This window comes from Sceloporus occidentalis, unplaced genomic scaffold (assembly GCF_023333645.1).
Source record: "Sceloporus occidentalis isolate IW3139 unplaced genomic scaffold, rSceOcc1.0.p SCAF_7, whole genome shotgun sequence".
Classification (NCBI taxonomy): Eukaryota; Metazoa; Chordata; class Lepidosauria; order Squamata; family Phrynosomatidae; genus Sceloporus; species Sceloporus occidentalis.
The window spans coordinates 13,126,143-13,147,061 of NW_028316987.1; the positions used below are offsets into that span (position 1 = coordinate 13,126,143).

General features: G+C 41.8%; 1 protein-coding gene across 5 annotated transcripts in view; it reads left to right on the forward strand.

Moving 5' to 3' along the window:
- ATXN7L3 (ataxin 7 like 3) overlaps nt 1-19,457 on the forward strand; it is a 32,889-nt gene extending 13,432 nt beyond the window's left edge. For 4 of the 5 annotated variants that reach the window (XM_089531964.1, XM_089531961.1, XM_089531962.1 and 1 more), the window contains exons 4-14: nt 1,022-1,193; nt 3,195-3,292; nt 3,986-4,008; nt 5,266-5,311; nt 6,436-6,492; nt 6,614-6,645; nt 6,872-6,940; nt 7,782-7,825; nt 11,889-11,960; nt 13,214-13,347; nt 15,710-19,457. In XM_089531964.1, coding sequence (XP_089388090.1) covers nt 1,022-1,193; nt 3,195-3,292; nt 3,986-4,008; nt 5,266-5,311; nt 6,436-6,492; nt 6,614-6,645; nt 6,872-6,940; nt 7,782-7,825; nt 11,889-11,960; nt 13,214-13,347; nt 15,710-15,861 — 899 coding nt within the window. In that variant the 3' untranslated portion in view covers nt 15,862-19,457. The remainder of the gene's footprint in view (nt 1-1,021; nt 1,194-3,194; nt 3,293-3,985; nt 4,009-5,265; nt 5,312-6,435; nt 6,493-6,613; nt 6,646-6,871; nt 6,941-7,781; nt 7,826-11,888; nt 11,961-13,213; nt 13,348-15,709) is intronic. The other variant, XM_089531965.1, reaches the window with a different exon arrangement.
- The last annotated feature ends 1,462 nt before the right edge of the window (nt 19,458-20,919 follow it).

The following is a 20,919-nucleotide window of genomic DNA, read 5'->3' on the forward strand; positions in this document are numbered from 1 at the left end:
AGCATGTAAATGCTTTGCTGCCAGAATGCCGTTAAGCCAGCCCATGTGTTAACAGCCCGGCAGCTTCAGGGCACATGCAGTGTGTACACCACATCTCCAAGCCAGGAATTTTGAGCTGGATTGTTTTGGCTCTAAGTAAAGGAAGCAAAGACCATGAATTGTAGAGCTCTGATACTATATATCAATGATTCCTCAAACTTTGGTCCTTCAGGTGTTTTGGATACTTAACTCCCAGAAGCCCAAGCCAGCTTGGCCAACAATCAGGAATTCTGGGACCTGAAGTCCAAAATGTCTGGGAACTAAAGTTTGGAAAACCCTGCTGTATATAGTCTTGTTTTAAAAATTTCCTTACACACTTTTTAGAGAATGATTTTGGGGCAGTAAATATGTGAACAGCTTGTGTTAAACATTTTATTCCTCATTCCAAAAGAAAATATTCCATAATCCATTTGTTTAGTTTTTTTCCCCAGAAAAAAGCCTTAGGAAAAAACAGGGGCTATCTGGTCTTAGCTTTTAATTCAGGATTATCCCTTTAAAAACAGGTTATTTTCTCTTGCCTGCTGTAGCTTACTTTTGCATTCGACCTGATGCCCTGTCTTTCAAAATGAATGTTTGAATCCAGAGCACATAAGCTATAGTGTGGCAAATGCAAAGAACAGGTTCACTGCAAAAAACTGTACCTCCTGAAGAGGTAGCTTCAGATAGTTCAACTTACAGAAGCTTAGGTTATGTGATGGAGGGGATGCAGAAGCTCACCAGGACCACAGGCAACTTGACTTGGCAGGTTGCAGAGAGGAAGGGAGAAGCCCTTTTCATTCTTTGATATGTTGATAACCAAGGAACTTGTGCAGACAAGGTGTGCAATCTCTTTGTTCACCACCCTGTATGCACAGTGTGTTTTTGCAGCAGGTGCAGAGTAGTATTTACCAGTGGCCACTTTGACTTCCTTGAATGTGCATATCTTTCCCTGTCCTCTCCTCCTACTAAGAGATCCTCTCTTTCTTCCCTAATTTGCCTGTAGAAATTGTAGATCAGCCAGGGCTGGATATCTTTGGCCAGGTCTATAACCAGTGGAAGAACAAGGAGTGTGTTTGCCCAAACTGCAGCCGAAGCATTGCTGCCTCCCGCTTTGCTCCACATTTGGAGAAGTGCCTTGGTATGGGCAGGAACAGCAGCCGCATCGCTAATCGGAGGTGAGGACTGGAGAGAGAGTGGAAAGCAAGTCACAACTTTCAAAAATGAACAGGGCTAGGATAGGATTTCCAAGAGCCAGTATAAATGCAAAATATTTTAGACAGCTTTTGGGTTTCCAAAATAGCAACAGGCTATCAAAAACTCTTCGTGCTGGTAAATGTAATATCTGTGTTATTATTTTTCTTTCTGCAAATCATGATAGAACTATAAAAGGCCATGAAGACCTAGCCACTGATAGATGGAACTCCCTGCTTACCTGTGTTGGCTTCTACCTCCCCCGCCCATCTTGACTCACTCTTATTTAGATGTCCATAGGGTTTGCCTAGACATTTTCAAGATCAGTCTTGATGCTTTAAAAGCTGGCATTTTATTTATTGATTCATCAAGAAAGTAGAGGTTCTTGGAATGCAAACTTTGAACCCTGAACCAAATTTTATGCTTATGCAACAGGCTTCAGACATATGTGTGACTCAGATCAACATTTGTGATCATGATTTTTCCAAATCCAAATGATTTACTGTTATCTTCCTCTCCTTTTCTCTCCCTGCCCCCCATCATTTGTGATGTGGACAATTGCTGCATGACATCTCTTAACAGTGCTTTCAGTGTTGAAAGCATTGCTAAGAGATTTCATGCAGAGCACTTTAAACACTTTATAACAATCAGTGCTAAAATATATCATGAAATTCCACCAGCCCACACTGCAAGTTTCTTGACTTATATTTAACTCTACCTGCAGCATCACATTTAATACTAATACAAGAAGTTTCAATTTTTTACCTTGAATAAGTTTTTTTCATATCGTCTTTTTAGTATATTTGAGAGGATATTCCCAACCTTCGGTTTAGTAGGTCATGGTCAGGATTTTTTGGAGTTGAAATCCAAAGATTCAGAACTACTATTCTAGAGAGTGCTTGCCACATTTTTCTGCCTTCATTACTGCCTTATGGGAACTGAAAATATGCCATAGGACACCCCCAGAACTCCCTTGAAGCTATGCTTTATTGAAGAAAGCATCACTTTCAAGGGTTGGCTGGTTAAGAAAAACCCTACAATACTCTTGATTTCTTTTAATTGATTATTCTTTTTAAGTCTGGCCATTATTACTATTTTCTAGCCCTCTTGCTGGAACAACAATGACCTTTTAACTTTAACAGTTTAACTTTAACAGTTTATTAGCAGTTATTCATTATTAGACCAGTATCTTTGGCCCTGGACAGACGGGCCTATAGGGCACCCTTGTCACGTGCTGGGGTTGGCTGAGGGCACACTGCCCATACGTGTCTCACCCCTAGCACGTGACGAGGGCGTCAAAATTGCGGCACCCTGTATACACAGGCGCTGCCATTTTGACACGACGGACGCTTAGCACCCCTTTGTGACGTCATGAGTGTGCCATTGACGCACAGCAGTGTCACAATGGCGCCACAGAAAGAATCTGCTTTTAGCGGGTTCTTTTTGCCACACGAGGAAGCCGCACGGCTTGTCCGCTGCGGCTTCCTCGCACGGTAAAACAAAGCGCCACTTTTTGGGTGGTCTGTACCCCGCCAAAGTATGTTTTATTATGTATAGTCTACATATAATCTGATTTAATAGGAATAATAAGCAGTAAAAATTGGTGATTTTTTGAAAGATGTAAATCAAACCAGAAGCTAATAACTTTGGATTATTAATGTTAGAGAGCATTAAAATACGATTGCTCAAGCTTTCTAACATGTAAAATAATGTTTCACAGTATCAATATAATAAACAGGATTCAGTTTTTAAAATTAAAACATTGATGCAAAAGGCCTGGTTTAAATTTTTAAAAATCTGTTGTTGTTTTTTTAAACTGTTTCCTCTCCCCCAACTCTACCATTTCCTTAAAAGCTCATTTTCAGAGATGTCGTCCACCATGACTAGGCATTTTGTGATTTGAAAACCACTTCTCTGCTCAAACTCTCATCCCTCAACTGCACACTGTTCTCCTATTAATGATTCCTCTTGTCCTGTTCCTATAGGATAGCAAGTAGTAACAACATGAATAAATCCGAGAGTGACCAAGAAGATAACGATGATATAAATGATAATGACTGGTCATATGGATCTGAGAAGAAAGGTACGTCCAAGGCAAGGATTGCAAACTGAGGGAAATAGAGGTATATATATGCCTGGAGTCATGTGAAGGCTAATAGGAACAGCTATTACCAACATAAGTCTCTTTCTGGAATTAGAACTCATGTTTGAAGGATATGGTATCAGTGGCTGCTACTCAGGAGACCTAAGTGTTACCTCCAGTACCATGTTTACAGTTGGTGCAAAATGTGAAAGTGAAGGCGCTGTTGTTGTTCTTATGTCTCACCTGGAGGCTTTTCATTAGAATTTGGTCATCTAGTCTGAAGAGAATGCTTTAGATAGACCTGTAGTCTGTTTCCACAGGGCTTTTCTCATACCCTTGCCAACTGATTACTTTATTAGAAACTGGTGCTGATCTTTAGATGGAATGAGTGGGTTTGAGCCTGGTGGGTTTGGAAATGTAATCACCAAGAACAGCCACCTTTTTCCCTCCTTCCTTTTCCCACACAGGGAAAGGAGAGAAGTAAAGGGTTCCCAAACAGTTCAATCCTACCATCGAAACTCAGCTAGCCACTAGCTAGCTAGGCATCAGCTCAGAACACTTGGCTCCCAAAGCTGGAATTCTAGGCAGAATGACTGACAGATCTATCATACTTGGCTCTCAAGCTAGGGAGTGGGTGGAGGCTTTATTCTGGTGGTGGTACATCAAAACAGCTCTCCTTTTTCTCCTTTGTAGCAAAGAAGAGAAAATCAGATAAGGTAAGAACTTTTTTTTTAAAATGGGTATGGTTGATCAAGATGTGCTTTTATAATTTTGTTTTTCAAAAGCAAAGAGTAGTTGGCATCAGGGGAAACTCAACATGGACATCACTTTTACCTGTGAAGAAACTGGTTTTGTTCAGCTTTCATGATCTTGTCCTATCTGCTGGACTTGTCTTGCGAAGTTCTGAAATGACTCAATTGGAGGAAGATTTTAGTATCAAGAACTGGTTTAGTGATTCTGGAGTTCTTATAAAATAATGAAAGAGTTGTGTGACATCATTGTGATTGACATATTTATTATAGCTTGAACTTTTACTGAATACACAGGTGCATAAAGTGCAGTCTTCAAGCATACATAGAGTACTCAGCTGACACTTGCATCTTTCAGTATGTGGCTTGCCTCACATGAGTTCATTTCTTTTTAGTGCTGCTAGTACAGAAAAAGCAAAGGGGAAGGTTTCACATACACAGAAATATGCTTATAGAGACCAGCATGTTCAAACAGAAGTCCTTATTTGGAGTGCTCCACCTTGGATTTTGGATCTTAAATCCAATTCTTAATCCCATTTAGAGTAGCCTCATTGAAACAGTTTCTGAATTATGAGTCAATCTTATGTAAGTTCTTCTGGCTTCATGGGTTTACTGTAGGTGGAATTACCAATCTGAGTTTAGAGTCAGACTTTCGCCTGGATCTTTTTTGCAGGAAGGTTTTATCAGCATACTTCTATGTGCCACAGAAGTGCATTCTCCTGAGGCTGTTTCTGTGGCCTCTAGACCCCCACCTATTTTTGCTCCCAGATTTTCCCAAAATGCCTTCTAGGGTGTGTAGAGCAATGTCTCCATGTTTGGGGGTTTCCCTGAGATACATTTCTACTGAGTCACTTCTGTTGTTAAAAAAAGGGCCCTCCTGGACCCAAAATGCCTGGGGCAAAATTCCATGGCACAATGGCCACCAAACTCCTTAGAGGGCACTGGGGGCAAAAATTGACTTTTTTGGCAGACTAATGTGATCCTCTAAGGTCCCCCAGGGTGCCAGTGCTACTGTCTGTCCCCAATATTTGCCCAACCTGAAGTAGCAGGAGGTGTCCTCCTTCCTTTTACTGCTAGACAGTACACCTGAAGTGTTGATTATGATATGTTGTGGTGTGGGGGTATTGGGTTGGACATGACTCCATATAAGGGTAGTATTAAGAGCTGGGTACCTGGGATTTACTTTTGAAAACTGACTGTTTTTCTCTTTACCTCTTGTTTCAGAATCCCAATTCACCTCGAAGATCCAAGTCCCTGAAACATAAAAATGGTGAGTCTGTTGTAGGAGAATTCCTCATTTGTTGTCCTCACTTTCTAGATGTCTAGATTACAAACCAAGCAGTATTTCACAGGAAGCTTCACAGGCTCTCTCAGCACCCAGATTTTCAGTCAGTTCTTTTTGAGTGAGTTAGGCCCTCTTCAAACTGACCATTAAGTCCAGATGATGCACACCCAACTCCTCCCCCACAGCACCATGATGCTGTGCACCGCTGCACACAATGTGTGGCGTCCTAGCACTCCTCCGGCGCTGTGTCCATATGGTGCAGTGCCGAAGGAGCACTGCCAAGCCACAGCAATGTGGCTATGACACTCTTTCCAGGGCACAAAAAGAAGCTACTTTTTGTGGCTCCTTTTCGCGCCCTGGAAAGGCCAAATCAGGGCCACAGCGTGCAATTGCCTTGGCCTCAATCTGGCACGAAAAGGGGTGGTCTGTAGAGCCCCTAAATTTCTGAGGCTCTGCACTGGGAATGACTAATCTAACTACAATTGATGCAGAAATCCCTGCTTCTTGAATGAGGCAAGGCCAGGGCAGCAAATCATGCAGAGATGCAGTAGAGAAGCCCTTTCTGCTCTGTAGTTGGGCTCTTCATTTTTATTATTTTTTTTGGTTCACTAACATTTGTGTCACTGTACATTAATACACCCCAGCATTGTACAGGAGTTTGTTTTTAGAATGTGCAAAAAGGAATGCAAAAATAGAAAGCTTGGGTTGTGAATGTCAGTTGTGCAATACATAGTTTTGTCAGTTTGCAAGAATTTCAGCTTTTCTTTGAGAAAGCTAAAGTATATGAGGCCTACAGATTTCAGTGAAAAATACAACCAGTGTTTTCATCAGAAAATGAAAGAGTGTTTTTTCAGTACTTCTAGATGGATCAAGGACAGGTGGATTTGCTCTGTCAGATAATGAGAAAGAAGTTGAAGAAGAAATACTGGCATTTGACTGATTCATATGGGACCTAATGGGCTCACCAGAATGGTGACTGAAATGCCCTTATTTGTTGTATGGGAATATAGGTGAGGATTGCTTTGAGACATAGCAGTTAGCAGCTATTGTTCTGTTTTTATTTTTGTTTTTTTGTGCCAAGAGCAAAATATGGCTTTTTTTGTTGTCAGATTTTGAGATTGCCCTGGTTGTAGTCCGATGCTCAGATGGCCACATGGAATATATAGGTTTGCATTTAAGAACAAAACAGACTTTCTTGGTATGTGTTTTTATGAGTTCTGTGGTAGAGTGGAGGCCACATGTACCCCCATTTATATCCATTCTCTCTTTTTTTCCCCTCATCACCAGGGGAGCTGAGTGGTAATCCAGACCCATTTAAGGTGAGTCTATCTCAGCATTACACTTTGTGACCTTTTGTGTCCCTCTTCTGGAACCTCAAGGTCTTTTACAGCTGATCACTAGGATCTCAGTAGACTTTCAAGGTCTGTCAAGAGTGTCATAGCTTTCAAGAATATCATTCTTGAAGATTTGGTTCCAGAAAACAATTGCTCTGATTTTATGCATCACCTAAAATACCTTGGTCTCTCTATGTGTTCTCCTTTATAGTACAACAACTCTGCTGGAATAAACTATGAAACACTTGGCCCCGAGGAGCTTCGTACTTTACTCACTACGGTGAGTTCCTCACTGAGTTTTTTTCTGAGCATGTGGTGATACATGTTAGAGTGTGATTAACTGGCCTGATTAAAATGGCTTCCGAGCCCTTCGTTGTTTCAGGTTTTCTTGTAGTCTCTTCTTGGAGAGGTGATAAGACTATGAAGGAAAATTACTCTTGTCTTTTTGCATGTCCGTCTGACCTGTGTTGCTTTGGGCACTAGCATTCCTCTTTGTTGGTGCTTTCCACATCCCAGCTAATGCCATTCCTAGCCCCTCTTGACCTGACATGATCCACCTACCAGGTTTTCCATTCCCAGTTAGACTATATTGGCTCAAAATACCTGGTAATTTTTCTTTCTTCTCTTGCTGCATCCCCCTCCTGGTTAGAATTGGAGTCACTAAACATTTGTCTTTTCTCTAGCAAGTGTAATTGTACTGTTGGGAATTCTTCCACCTGTAATTGAAGCAGTGTTCCCCAATTTCTGGTAGCTAAAGTGCACTTTACACCCCCCCAAAGGCTTATTTTTAGAATGTATAGGAGTAAGAATTACTCACCAACAGGTGAGCTCATCCACTGTGTTTCTCCCCAAGTCACCTGTCTGAGTGCAATTCCAGATTGAGAAAAGGCAACCTGGAACAATGACTCATGCAGAGATCAGATAGGCAGCCTCCTCTTAGGTTCACAGGAACATTTCATTTAATTTCTCAAAGTACTCTTGCAGTTCCCTCAAGCCACTCTGAACATTAGTGGTAACACATTTTGCAGAGTAGATGTTAGCCTTCTCATGTCATCCTTTGAACCCTGGATAGAATTTTCCTTTTTGTTGTTTGTTTATGCTGTGTATCCCTTTCTCTCTAGCAATGTGGGGTGATCTCTGAACACACCAAGAAGATGTGTACACGGTGAGAGCAGCCCTTTCTTCCACTTTCTTGAGCCCTGTAACCTCTTTCAGTTCCTCTGCCAGTGCACCAGTTCCCAAGTCACAAGGAGAGTGGGAGGTATTCACAAGACTGTGAGGGTTGGGTGGCTGGGTGGGAATCCAGGCTGATTGTGTCTCATCAGAAAGAACATATGGACTTTGGGTTTTTTCACTGCCTTTGATTCAGAACTGTGCAAAATCTGCTTTAAAAGTAGAAGGGGAGAAAAAGTCTTAGTTCTGGTTGCGTGGGCTCATAATACTGCCTGCCAATTGAGTCTCTGTTGTTGTTAAAGCAAATGAAATTGCAGAAGAAATGGGAGCAAGAGGGCAATTCCTCCCCAATTTTTTTAAGCTAGACTTCAGCTTTCTTTTTGTCTGTGACTGTTTACCTCTCATCAGTTATTTATGATACATAAGTCCTTGGAGTCCCTTCCAGTGCTATGGCTACTATCTTAAAACAGAACCTGCATTTTTTGAATATTCAAAGGTTTGTCTGCCCACTCTTTTGGAAATGATAATTAACTTTTTACATGTGATTAAGCAAATGACTGTGTACATATCTGCTTCAGCTACTGTCTAGTGACAGATTCAGACAGGTGGGAGTGATGTAAAGGCCACTTTAAAAGCATTCTACCTGGGGTTTTTAACCAGTTAACTGAGCCTTACATCACTACTCCTTTGTTTCTCCAGAACTATGAGTGATTGGTGAAGGGTGCTTGCATTGGGCTTCATTTCACAATCTTAACACTGCCATTATGCTCTCATTTGATTATATTGTGCTAATCCAACAGATTGGAAACTATCAATATACATTCCCATCCACAAAAAAGCTGACACAAAAGATTGCCGTTACTACAGAACCATTGCATTGACTTCCTGCGCAAACAGAGTTATGGTCAAAATTCTCCAGCAAAAACTCCTACCATATATGGGGCAGGAGTCCCGAAACTGTAAGCGCAGGGTTCAGGAAAGGAAGAGGCATTAAGAACCACAACACAAACACATGATGGATAATGAAGGGCTTCAGGGAATTCCAGAAGAAAATCAGCATGTGCTTTATAAATTGTGGTAAAGCCTTTGACTGCATAGATCACAAAAAGCTATTAAATGATCTTTAAAGAAATGGGAGTGCCAATACGTTTGATTGTCCTGATGACAAAACTGTACTCAGGATGAGAGGCTATAGTTAAAACATAATATGGAGAAACAGAATGGTTCCCAGTTGGCAAAGGGGTCAGGCAAGACTGCATTCTATTAACCTGTTAGTTCAGTTTGTATGCAGAAAACATCATACAAAGAGCAGATTTAGATTCGGAAGAAGGTGGAGTGAAGACTGGAGAAGGAATATCAACAATGTAAGATCTGTAGGTGACTTCATACTACTAGCAGAAAACAACAAATGCTTGGAACAATTACTAAGGAAAGTTAAAGAAGAAAGTAGAAAGGCAGGCTTAATACAGTGCAGTAAAAAAACAAAAATAATGGCCACGGGATTTACATAAATTCCATCTAGACAATGAAGAACTAGTCAGCGATTTCTCATATGTGAAGTCGAAGGCTTTCATGGCCAGCATCCGTAGTTTTTTTGTGGGTTTTTTGGGCTATGTGGCCATGTTCTAGAAGAGTTTCTTCCTGACGTTTTGCCAGCATCAGATGCTGGCAACACGTCAGGAAGAAACTCTTCTAGAACATGGCCACATAGCCTGAAAAACCCACAAAAAACGATTTCTCATGTCTTGGACCAATCATTGACCAGAACAGACATTACAGTCAAGAAATCAGAAGATTAGGACTGGAAAGAGCAACTATGAAAGAACTAGACAAAATCCTAAAGTGCAAATATGTAAAACTGATCACTAAAGTAAGGGTAGTCAGAGCCATTGTTTTCCCCATTACCGTGTATGGATGCAAGAGTTGGACAGCGAAGAAAGCAAACAGAAAGAATATCAACTCATTTGAAATGTGGTGCTGGAGAAAAGTGCTAAGAATGCCGTGAACAGCCAGAAAGTCAAACAAATGGGTACTATCAGGCCTGAGCTCTACCTAGAAGCAAGGATGACAAATCTATGGCTGTTGTACTTTGGCCACATCAGAAGAAGACACAACTTGCTGGAAAAGACAATAATGCTAGGAAAGGTGGACGGTAGGAGAAAGAGGTAGACCATACACCAGTTGGATTGACTCAATAAAGAAGCCAGAACCCTGAGACTGCAGAATCTGAGGAGAGCAGTTGAGGATGAAGGGTGGGTGGGTGGGCTTGGAGGTGTCTCACTCACAGGCTCACTATGATTTGAAGTCCATTCAAGAACAGCAACAGCAACAAAGAGTAATTCTCCAAGTGATGCTAAAGCCAAATAGATATGCACTGCTTCTGATCTCTTAACAATGATTGAAAGATTGGGAGTTGGCCACAGGCCTGTGGCTTCTACCTCTCTCCCTTGAAAGTTTTGGCCTTTTCCAGCCTCAGTCAAAGTTATGGCAGTACATCTGCACTAGTGCCAGAGTTAGCACTAATAGGTTGGTAAAGACCAATAAATAATATTGATACAGATGTAACACTACATGCATACAGTAGAAGAATAGGAATGTGGGCTGTGGCTGCTGTGGATCTCAACCCCCCTCTCTTTTTTTTCACTCCCCCTTGAGCCCTTCTTATTTTAAAGAACTTTACAGTATATGAAAAAAATTGCCCTTAAAAAGGCCCAAACTACTTTCAGCAGCATTAACCTTTAAAACACCCTCCAAACCTTAATTATTATTTTTTCAAACATCAACTACAAACAGCTTAGGAGAAAAAACAGGAAATGAAAAACTGGACATAACTTTGCAACATTCTTGCCTTAGTCTCTGGAACATGGGGATGATCTTGCCAAATGCTTCAGGATTCCATGTTCATTGACTAATGGAGTATTTACCACAAATGAACTTCTTTAAAGTGGATTAAATTCACTTCTAATTAAAATAAGTTTATTGTTACTAAGACAAAAGTAGTTGGTCCTTGAACATGTGAATAATCTGCAAAGTGGCTTCCAGCCTTATTTCAGTTGCTCACTTTTAGCTCATAAGGAAAGGGATGGGATTTCTACCTGATAGAAAGACATTGATAAGCCTCTCAGTCCTTTTGACAGGGATCGTCAATGAATGTGGCTCACTGCATTGAAAAGAGAATATGCAGTACTCTGTATACCCTGTGCTGAAAACAAATGTTAAGTCAAATTCTGTTCCAAACACACACACACAAAAAAAAAAACCAAATTCTGCAGGATATATATAAATTGTGCAAATTAACTCATTGTCCTCTGTTAAGCCAGTGCATAAGTCCAATATCCTCTATCTAATTCTAGAATATTGTTGGTGATCAAAACTGATGTAAATCCCAGTTGTGTCACTGTACATACTTTTGTGGGTGTTGCAGAATGAGGGCTCTAGTACGTCCCTCCCTAGTGCCTCCACCCTGCATCATTATCACCTGGCCATGGTCTTTGCAGGTAGAGGCTGCTCCTTCCTTGGATGCACCCCTACAATCAAGCAGTGGCTGGGGTACAAGAGCTGTACTGGGGGGAGGCAGGGGCTGTTGCACATCTTACGAAGAAGAAACAAACTCCTTGGATCTTGAGGTTACATGGATATTGGCCTTTGTGTTTTAGCTAGCCATGAAATATCATTTAAAATTCCTGTGCCATGATGACAGCCTGTTCAGCACCCTCTTTGTGGCTACACCCAAAATTGTCCTCACCACCATGCCAGCTTCAGGTTTTCAGCCATGAGACCTAGCAGCTTACTTTCAGCTTACTTGGAACACTGAATTGTGTGCTTGCTTCCCCATTTTGCATTGTTGCATAACGTGCAGTGCTTGGAATTTACTACAGGGGAAGAGTGCTCATCTTTCCAGTGCTTAACATGTAGATTTGCCCTTTTTAGTAGCGTTGTTGAGAACCCCTTTTTGGAAAATGAATGGGTTGAGTATATTAGGAGATGAGGGAATGATGAGAAGTACCCATTTCTCTTCCTGTGCCTGCCTAATCTGACTTGTCCTTTGCCTATAGGTCCCTGCGCTGTCCTCAGCACACAGATGAACAGCGGAGATCAGTCAGAGTCTACCTCCTGGGACCTTCTGCGTAAGTTGATGGGATCGGGAAATTATAGTTGTGATGCGTTACACTCCTCCCACAATATATATAATCTGGTTAATATAATTCAACTGGAAATATTCTGGAGAAGAATTGTAGATGCTTTTTGCTCTCTCTCTCTTTTCTATAGTGTGCATAAAATTATACAAGTTGGGCAATGTTCTGTAACTTTATTATTTTACAGAACATTTAGTGTAGAAGCAAGGAGCTATCCCACATCCTTAGCTATGGAAAATCTTATTTTACTATAAAAATTCTGTTGCTCACAGTTTCAAGGATAATTTTGTATATTTGCACCAATGTAATTTTGGCAGATATACAGAGCCATACCTGACCATTTTTGCATTAAGACCATCCTTGTCTTAACATCAGCTCTCACAAACATGCCCTGTCTCTTTATACATCAGATATTGTGCCTCACACTGAGGAAATCCAAATTCTGCATACTTTGCTCATACAAAAAAATACTTACATATGCTTTTCGGGAGGGAGACATAATTTCACTTCTGTTTGACCTGAATTAGAAGGGTAAGGAGGTGTGAAGTGAACTGAAGTCTTTCAGTCCTGACTTCAAGAAAAGTTCTCAGTCTGTCTTTTTTAGCTTCTGAAAATTCATCTAGCATTGTGCAAACATCTTAAAACTTACCTTTTAACCACTAAGGGCTAGAAAATACTTTTTTAAGGAAAACAGTGTAGGTTATAGTTGGTGGTTCTGGTGACTCATCAGGTGCTTCTAAGAATAAAGGTATTTTATTCTCCAAACTTCTGGTAGTCAGGAAGTTGTTGTTTTTAATCCATGGAGACCACATGGATTGTCATATTCGATGATGTTTATAAAACCAGTTCTCCATCATCTTGTCTAAACCTTTGTTTTAAAGGCATTTTAGCAAGTTTCCATTGCCTTTTTGTAATTTGGTTAAAAATTAAGTGCACTGTGGAAAAGTATTACAAATTATCCTGTCTGTGACAAATAACTGGGCAACCCAGAGGAAATAACGGATCTGTAAAGTGGCCTTGAGTATGTGGCTTAAAGTACAGAAGTGCTAAGTGTGGCTGAATTCTCTCTATATAGAGAAGCCATCAAACTAAATGGGAAGAAAGGAGAAGAAGCAAGCATTGAGCTTTGTGAACATGGTTTGTTTGCTTTTGCTCTAGACACAATTTAAAATTTTAGTCAGGAAGCATCAGCAGTTCAGTTCTTGCTCCTTCTCGCCTTCTCACCCATCTGCTCCTTTTCCTAGCTCACTTCCTGAGACGGAAGGAAGCGTGGAGAATGACAGTTTTGATATGGCAGAAAGTCAAGCCCTCATGAATCGACTGCAGTGGGATGGATCTTCAGACATCTCTCCCTCTGATTCAGCCTCATCAAAAGCAAGTAAGAATATGAATGAGTGTCTGAGTGGATCAAGTCTAAATGGTGGTGCTTTGAGTCTGTCTTGATAGCTGGGGTAGTGTGAACTGTGTGTTGTAACAGATCTGGCCTGAAAACTTCATAAACCCAGTAACCTCTGTATATTAAATAGCACTCTTGCATATTTCCAGTCTTTCTATAATATATTAGGCTATTCAGAATATCAGGGCCAAAGTTACTGAAGATCTCGCTGAATTCTCTTGGTAATACATGAATACACAATTACCATTACATAAACACTTGATTTTTTCCCAGAATTACAGAATAGTGACATGATATTCAGGGCTACACCTGCCCTGTGACATTGGGGTGGTACACATAGGCATAAAGAAACGGCTTCTGATCGCGTTGACAACACATGGCTCAAACATGGCTGAGGCTGTGCTCCAGTCTTTCAGTCCAGAGCAAAAAGGAGTCGGGGTAACCCAGCTCCTGGTGTTATGGGTTTGGGCCAGCGGCAGCAACCTGCTTTAAAAGCAGGTTGTGCAGTTGCTGCAGTCCCAGCCCACAGGTGATCAGAGCAGCCTCAGTCTGCTCCTTCCTGGCCGGTCTGTTCCAGATCATAGTTGGATAGGAGGTTCAGTGAGTGCACTCCTTAGTGGTGGGTGGAGAGTTGGACTGGCAGTATGCAGTGGAAGAATGCATGGCTGAACTGTTTGTTGTGTATTAGTCATGCACAGATGCAGTGCAGTATTGCAGCACAGCTACACTTGCATAACTTTACCCTACTCGATCAGTGAATAGGATCAGGGCCTCTGACCTACCCATACCAAGCTGTTCAGATTTTGCCAGGTGTTGCCCATCCCATATTCTTTTCAACCTGATTTTCTGTATGTAAAGGCTACAAATGTGTTTGGAGGGAGTGTTTCCTTGTGTTTGGGAAGATTTGCTGGATTCCTCACTAAACAACCATCATACAGTGGACATCCACTTTGTAGAGAATGTCACCTGAGCCTGCCAGAATTTGTTGGCACTCCTTGTGTACATGTTCACCCAGAATCATCTGCCATGTTCAGAGATTCCACAGGGACTTGTCGGCAGATTAAATTCACACGGTATATGTTCCCTGTGTATCACAGAGAAGTGGGTAAGCTGGGCCCTCCAAATGGCATTAGACTCTTAACTCCTTTCACCAACAGTGAGTATGGTAATTGATTGGGAATGATGGGAGCATGATTCAGTGACATCTGGAGGGCCTGGGGTTCCCCCTCCTGGTGTAAGAAGCTAGAAATCTACTGTTCTATTATAGGCCAAACCAGAATCTGGCAGGGAACATACACAAGTGGGCAGCAGGACTAAATTTTGTGGTGCCTAGACCAGAACCAAGAGTGGGCAAGCCTATCTCTTTTGTCTTTTTCTCTTTCCTCTTCCTTTCCCTCTCCCTCTCTGCCACTCTTTTTTTAAAAACTCTTCCTTCTCACAAAGCAAACTTCTGGGAAGAAGTCTGGGCAGATCACTCTTATAGAGACCTGATCACTCGACTGAGGCTGAAGGTCACTTGAGTGAATAATATTATGATTATTGTCATGTGTATCCTCACTTTCTGATAACCCGCATTGTAAAAGAGCCACGCCAGATTTAACAAACAACGTGAAACTCATTAGTCAGAACTGTTGGTGACATATGCAGACATTAAAGCTGCATAAGACCTCTTAAAGTCATTGTACAAGGTGGGATCCAGTATTTGCTTTATTATCTGACCCCTCACGTGTGCAACAGCAACAGAATGGAAGGTAGTGCATGTGTGGGGGAGTGGAGGAGGCAGAGTTACACTTGGCAGAGCTTTGCTCTCCCTCAAGATGGTGCGAGACGTAGACAAAGGGTGAGTAATTGTGGAACTCTATCTCCCCAGGAGGCCTTGGAGGGCTGTACAACCACCATGGCCCTTCACAAAAATATTTTTAAATCCCCCCTCAACCATTCTCTAGGGAGCGTGGCATGCATTTTCTCCAAGTTTCTGTGGTGATTTTAGGCTCAGGAGAGGAGGGGGTTTTTTTGTTTGTTTGTTTTTTGGTTTGGCTGGTTGGGTTTTTTTTTTTTGGGGGGGGGGGAGCCTATCCCGGCTTTAAAATGGTCCAGGGGACAGTAAAACATGTTGAAAATGCCTCCCATGCTCCTTTTCAATGGAGACCGTTCACGTGTTGAGCCCCAAGACAATTAGGCAGTGTAATATCAAGGTGTTTACACTGCTGTAGTGACTCTGTCCCTGTCAGAGAAACACAAGGGAAGGGATTATCTAGAAAAGAAGACTGAAACTATGACAAGGGAAAGAGCAGAAGCTTGTACAGAGACTTACATTCTCCTTTTTTCTCCCCCCTCCCCCCAGGTACAAACAACTCAGAGTCCCGAAAAACCAAAAAGAAGAAACCGCACATGAGCCTGGTTGGAGGTGCTCCAGGAATGAGCTCCAGTAAGAAGAAACTGAAGCCTAAACCGCTTGCACCTCCCACTCCCAGCCTCTATGATGACATCAACTGAATAATGCTGGGATAAGAATACAGGGAGAAGGCAGACGTGCCTCAGTATGCTTCAGACCCAATTCATGGGAAAGGCGCTGGCAGTGTACTCTCATGCACTCTTTCATGTACAATTTTTTTTAAAAAAATTAACTGTGAAAGAGAGATGGCTGCATGTGTTCCCATCTTCTCCTCTCAAGCCTCCAGCACACATTGCACAGCCCTTTGTGTCCACTGGATGTGGCACGAAAGAACCAGACTGCTTTTGGGCACCCACCCTTTTGGGGGGAGAGAGGTGGCATTGGTTTGAGGTGGGGGCCTGGAAGATGGACCACACCTCTGCCAGTTGGAGTAGCCATTCTTCCTCCTCCCCCATGTTCAACATGTCTATTTATTGTGATGTTAGTGGATGTTCAATCATGATTATATATATGGTGGCATTGTGTCACTTAGCAACGCTAGAGACTGACTGGGCAGGTTTGGGAGATGTATACCTGTGTGTCTGATGTGGAAGGGAATCGAAGGGCCTGAGGAGGAATGAAGGACAACTGGTGCCCTTCAGTGTCCACCCTTTGTTCCAAGAGTCTGCTCCAGTGGCCTCCTTTTTGTTGTGAGAAGTGGCAAAAGATTTTGAATTGGCCTCTTCCTTTCTGAGCTTTTGTGGTGCTCAGTTGTTTAAAAGGCTGTTTTTGAAGCTACACTTTGCCCCCATTCGGCCTTCCTTATTATGGCCTTCCTCCACTTACTGAATCAGTTTGGGTGAGGCAGACAAGTTTGATCTGTTGTCGCTACTGTCATTATTGCTTCCTTCCCAGATACGGTGTGCTTCCTCACCTGTGGGATTTTGGAGATTTTGTATAAAGCAATACTACGAATGAACATGATGATAGATGGGCATTTCCTTCCAATGTATACATGTCAGGAAACTGGTACAGCAGTTGACTCTTAATTTGTGCATTGGGCACACATTTACATTTGCCCAACTGTGAAAGCCAGTACCTTAAGACCCATGTTGCTTTATACACATCTTGTACGTAAATATGATTCTTCATATACGCCTGAAAACTGGCTTTCAGTTGAAACTTTTCTTGAATTTTAAAATAGCTTTATTTAACATCCTACAGGAGGAATTAATTGAGACCGTGCAGAAGGGCTGTGTTGTGGTCTGCAGGTGTTAATCTTTAATTCTTTCCTGTCATGGTATGTGTGATGTTAAAAAATGATTTATTCTTAGTCAGGAAATTTGAAGAAATCCTGTTGGAGTATTAGAGCCAAACTTAAGGGAAAGAAGGTGAAGTGCATACTTCAGATTAGTAGTTATTTTTCATCTCCCCTTCATGTATCCCTGGCTTCAGTTTTATTCTTTTCTACAAACAACTGCAGTTTTAAATCTAGTGCCATAAATCATGGTGGTCCTAAATGTTTGGATACAGGCTTGAAATTTTAAAGCTGCTTCTGGAGCTAGAGTGTAACCAGTTTTCCATCTGCTCATGTGCTTTCCTTTTGTATCCCTTCCTGGATCTTAACAAGATTGAGAGTAGAAAGCCATGTGCTGCCCATCAAGCCCTGCAGAAGTCACACAGATGCTTGTGAATGTACACCAAGGGAATTTGTTGTGTATTCTTTTCTGCTCCCCATTATGCAGTCTCTCTGTATTTGTGTGTGTGTGTGTTTGGAGTGAATGGTTGCCTCCTACAGAACTACTGTCAGAATTGCTTGTACTTTGGGTGAGGCAACAGACCACTTTCATTAATGTGGTAATGGATGACAGCTTGTATGTTTGTCACTGAAAATCCAAAGATACAACGAAATCTAGCTGTGCTGGTTCTCTGGATTAGGGTATATAGCACTGCATCATAATTGAGTTCCCTTTTACCTTTCCTCTTCCACCAAAAATAGCCTTTTAGAACAGGTAATAGGTCTACTTTGGCTGCTGCTAAAATCCATAGGCTCAGGTCTGTAAGAGGCTCTATGTAGTTTTCACCTACAATCATAAAGCAGAGTAGTTTTGCCATATTCTGAGCTGTTTGTGTGGAGAGCCTTTAAAGCAGCCATGGCAAATGGGTTGGGGGGGTCATTTATGGCAGATATGGGAGACTATGGGCAGCAAACTCTGCAGGCTTTGTGGTAGTTTGGTGGATTTGGGGCAAAAATTGGCAATATTTGTTTAGTCTGGTGGCTTTGCAGACTTTAAGGGCCACACTTTCCCCATCTGCTCTGAAGGCTGTCTGCATTCCTCAGAATTCCATTGGTACCTTATATTGTCATAACTAGCCATTACATACGTAATAGCTTAGAGCTGTCCTATTGGCCCCTGAGCAGCTTTCGGCTCTCTCCTATCATTGCTGTGCCTGTGGCTGTTTAACCTGCTGCTGTACCACCTGTATTAGCAGTTAATGTCAGCCAAGAGGGTTGAAGTTCTTGCTTCCTTGTGTTTCCCTTGTGCTTTCAGAAGCTGTGTGGCTCAAACGCTGGCTGTTGTGTTTTCTTACATTGCCATGTAGATAGTGGATCTGTTAAACTTGCAAACACTGAAGGTGCATGCAACTGACGACAGTGAAAATTATGTATCAGATCTGGAAACTTGGTAATCTGTCCAGCAAGTTAACACTATTAAGTTTAGGTATTTTCCTCATCCCTCCTCCACACTTTTCGTCCATGAGCAAAAGGTCTGTAATACATAGTGTGTGTCCAGAGCCAAGGCAGACCTTCTTGTTTGCCCTGCAAGACAGGGACAGAAAGCCTCGCCCCAAAAATGGGACTAAGCTTACTTAGGTGAAACAAACCTGCAAAAATTAGGTCATGCTTGTGATCTGATCAAATCTATCAAACATCAGTTCAGTATATCTAGAAACTAAGACTTACGCTTTAGCAAGTATTTAAAAAAAAACCATGAACCAGTGTTCTGAGAAACCTTTGTTAAGTAAGTAATGCTGAAACTGGCATATTTTAAAGTAAATTACTGGATGGTTGGTGAGGAGAAAAGAGGTAGACTTGGATTCTAACTAGGATTAGTTCCCTTCAGTGCCTGACATCCAGTAGCTGGGCAGTTCAGACAACATATTCCTAAAACTGTTGGCCACTTTTGCTTACCTGTTGTAGTAGTGCATAAGTGGCCAGAATGGGAGAGTAGATCCTGGCTTTACCTCTGTAACTGCAACCGAAGCATATGGGAGTCATATTGTAGACACCTTTGGAAGTGTAGCAGCTGGGGAATTTTGAACATTGATTTAGCAGTGAGGAGGACAGGTCTTTTTTTATATATGGCTCTGTATCTGCACTTGCACCCTTTATTTTTTTTTAAAGGTAGGCCTGTTTCACTTGAAGAAAAAAACTCATTTATTCTATCATGACTGATGAGAGGTTTTTAATTTGTCAGTGATGACTTACGAACTGCACCTATGTGATATTTTTCAACGTGTGCAGAAAATCATTGGAGTAAGTACTGTACTGTGGTCTCTTGATTTTTTTAAAAAATGTTTTGTGTATGTAATCTCAGCTTGTACAGGTAGGTAGATAGGTATTCTTTAAAAATACTGTCAGATCTGTATTTTTCTTTTCCTGCCCATCCATGGATTGTGGCATGCCTGTGTAAATAAACTGTAACTCTGCTTGGTATGTCTTCAAGTATGCTTTTGACTGCTGGGTTGTAGAAGGTAACAATTGATAAGATTTTGAGGCAAAATGTTTAAGTGCTGCCTCCTGTAGCCGCCTCCTCAGAAAGCAGAAAGCACTGGACCTAAAGTCCAAACCTAAGATTTGTAATATCCCCCAAAAGACCAAATAACATGTAGACACTGGTTGACAAATTGTTGGTAACATATAGTATAGGTACAAGATTATGCCTCTGTATGTACTTTTTCAGACTCAAAGAGAATGCTTAGTGCTTCCTTCCACAAAGCCCCACCTTGGCACACAACAACAGCTGCTGGGTTGCCAAGACCAATTCCTGCTTCTCTTGATCACTGCGGAAAGAGCAGCTGCTTTATGCTGCATCCAGTCAGTGGCTCGGTAGACAGAGCTGTGCCCTGAAGTCTCCATTTTGCATGCTTGATAAATGCAGCAGGACGGAGGGAACAGTCATTGCCATTTCACTTGACATTGGTGGAGACTTACATGCTGCCATTGGTAATGGGATTGTATGTCCTGTGAGGCAAGAGGCTATGCTAACAGCATCAGTGCTGCTAGTAGGGTCTCCTATGTCAGACTGGCTTTTGCTGTGGAGCCAGATTAAATGTGCCAAACAGCTACTGGACAGCAGCAATTGTGTAGCAGAGGATCTCGGAGACAATGGCAGTGGCACCATAGTTAGTACTGCCCAGAAGGATGCATGGTAACCCCCATTAGGATGTCCTTTACTACAAAAACCCTGTGATGAGTCAATCCAAAATGAAATGAGATCATACCAGATGAGACACTGAAGTTGAATGGCACTCAGCAAGCTTTTGGGGTAGAGCAGAGGACAGCTGTGAGTAGCACTGTATGTAATGATGCAACTGGACTTGTAAAGATATATAATTTCAATACTAAAATTAGGGCAGTCCATGCCATTCTATTTTCCATGTCTATGTATGGTTGTGAAAGCTGGACAGTGAAGAAAACTGATAGGAAATCATCATCATATTATTATTATTGCACCATAAATTTGCATGGCACTGTACAGAGATTAATTACTTAATTAGACATTGCTCTGCCCTCAGGCTTACAATCTAAAAAAACATGACACAAGAGGGGAAGGGAATGGCAGTGGGGAAGGGAAATATGTCCAGCGATTCTCTCTCTGAGCCCTGGACCATGGCAGGTGGACTAGAGAGAGGGCTCACCTTCTTACTGTGGGCTAGGTCCAATGGAGCTGGGCCTGCTTCTCTCTCTCTGAGGCCAGATCGTATTATTTGAAATGTGCTGCTGGATGAAAGTTCTACAGATACCATGGACTGCTAAAAATACAAATAAGTGGTTCCTATGGCAAATCAAGTCTGAACTCTCCCTAGAAACCAATATAGAAATAGCATTTACATTTCTATACCGCTTAATAGTGAACTCAGCACTACGCAGTTTACAATCTGTAAGCCAGTTGCCT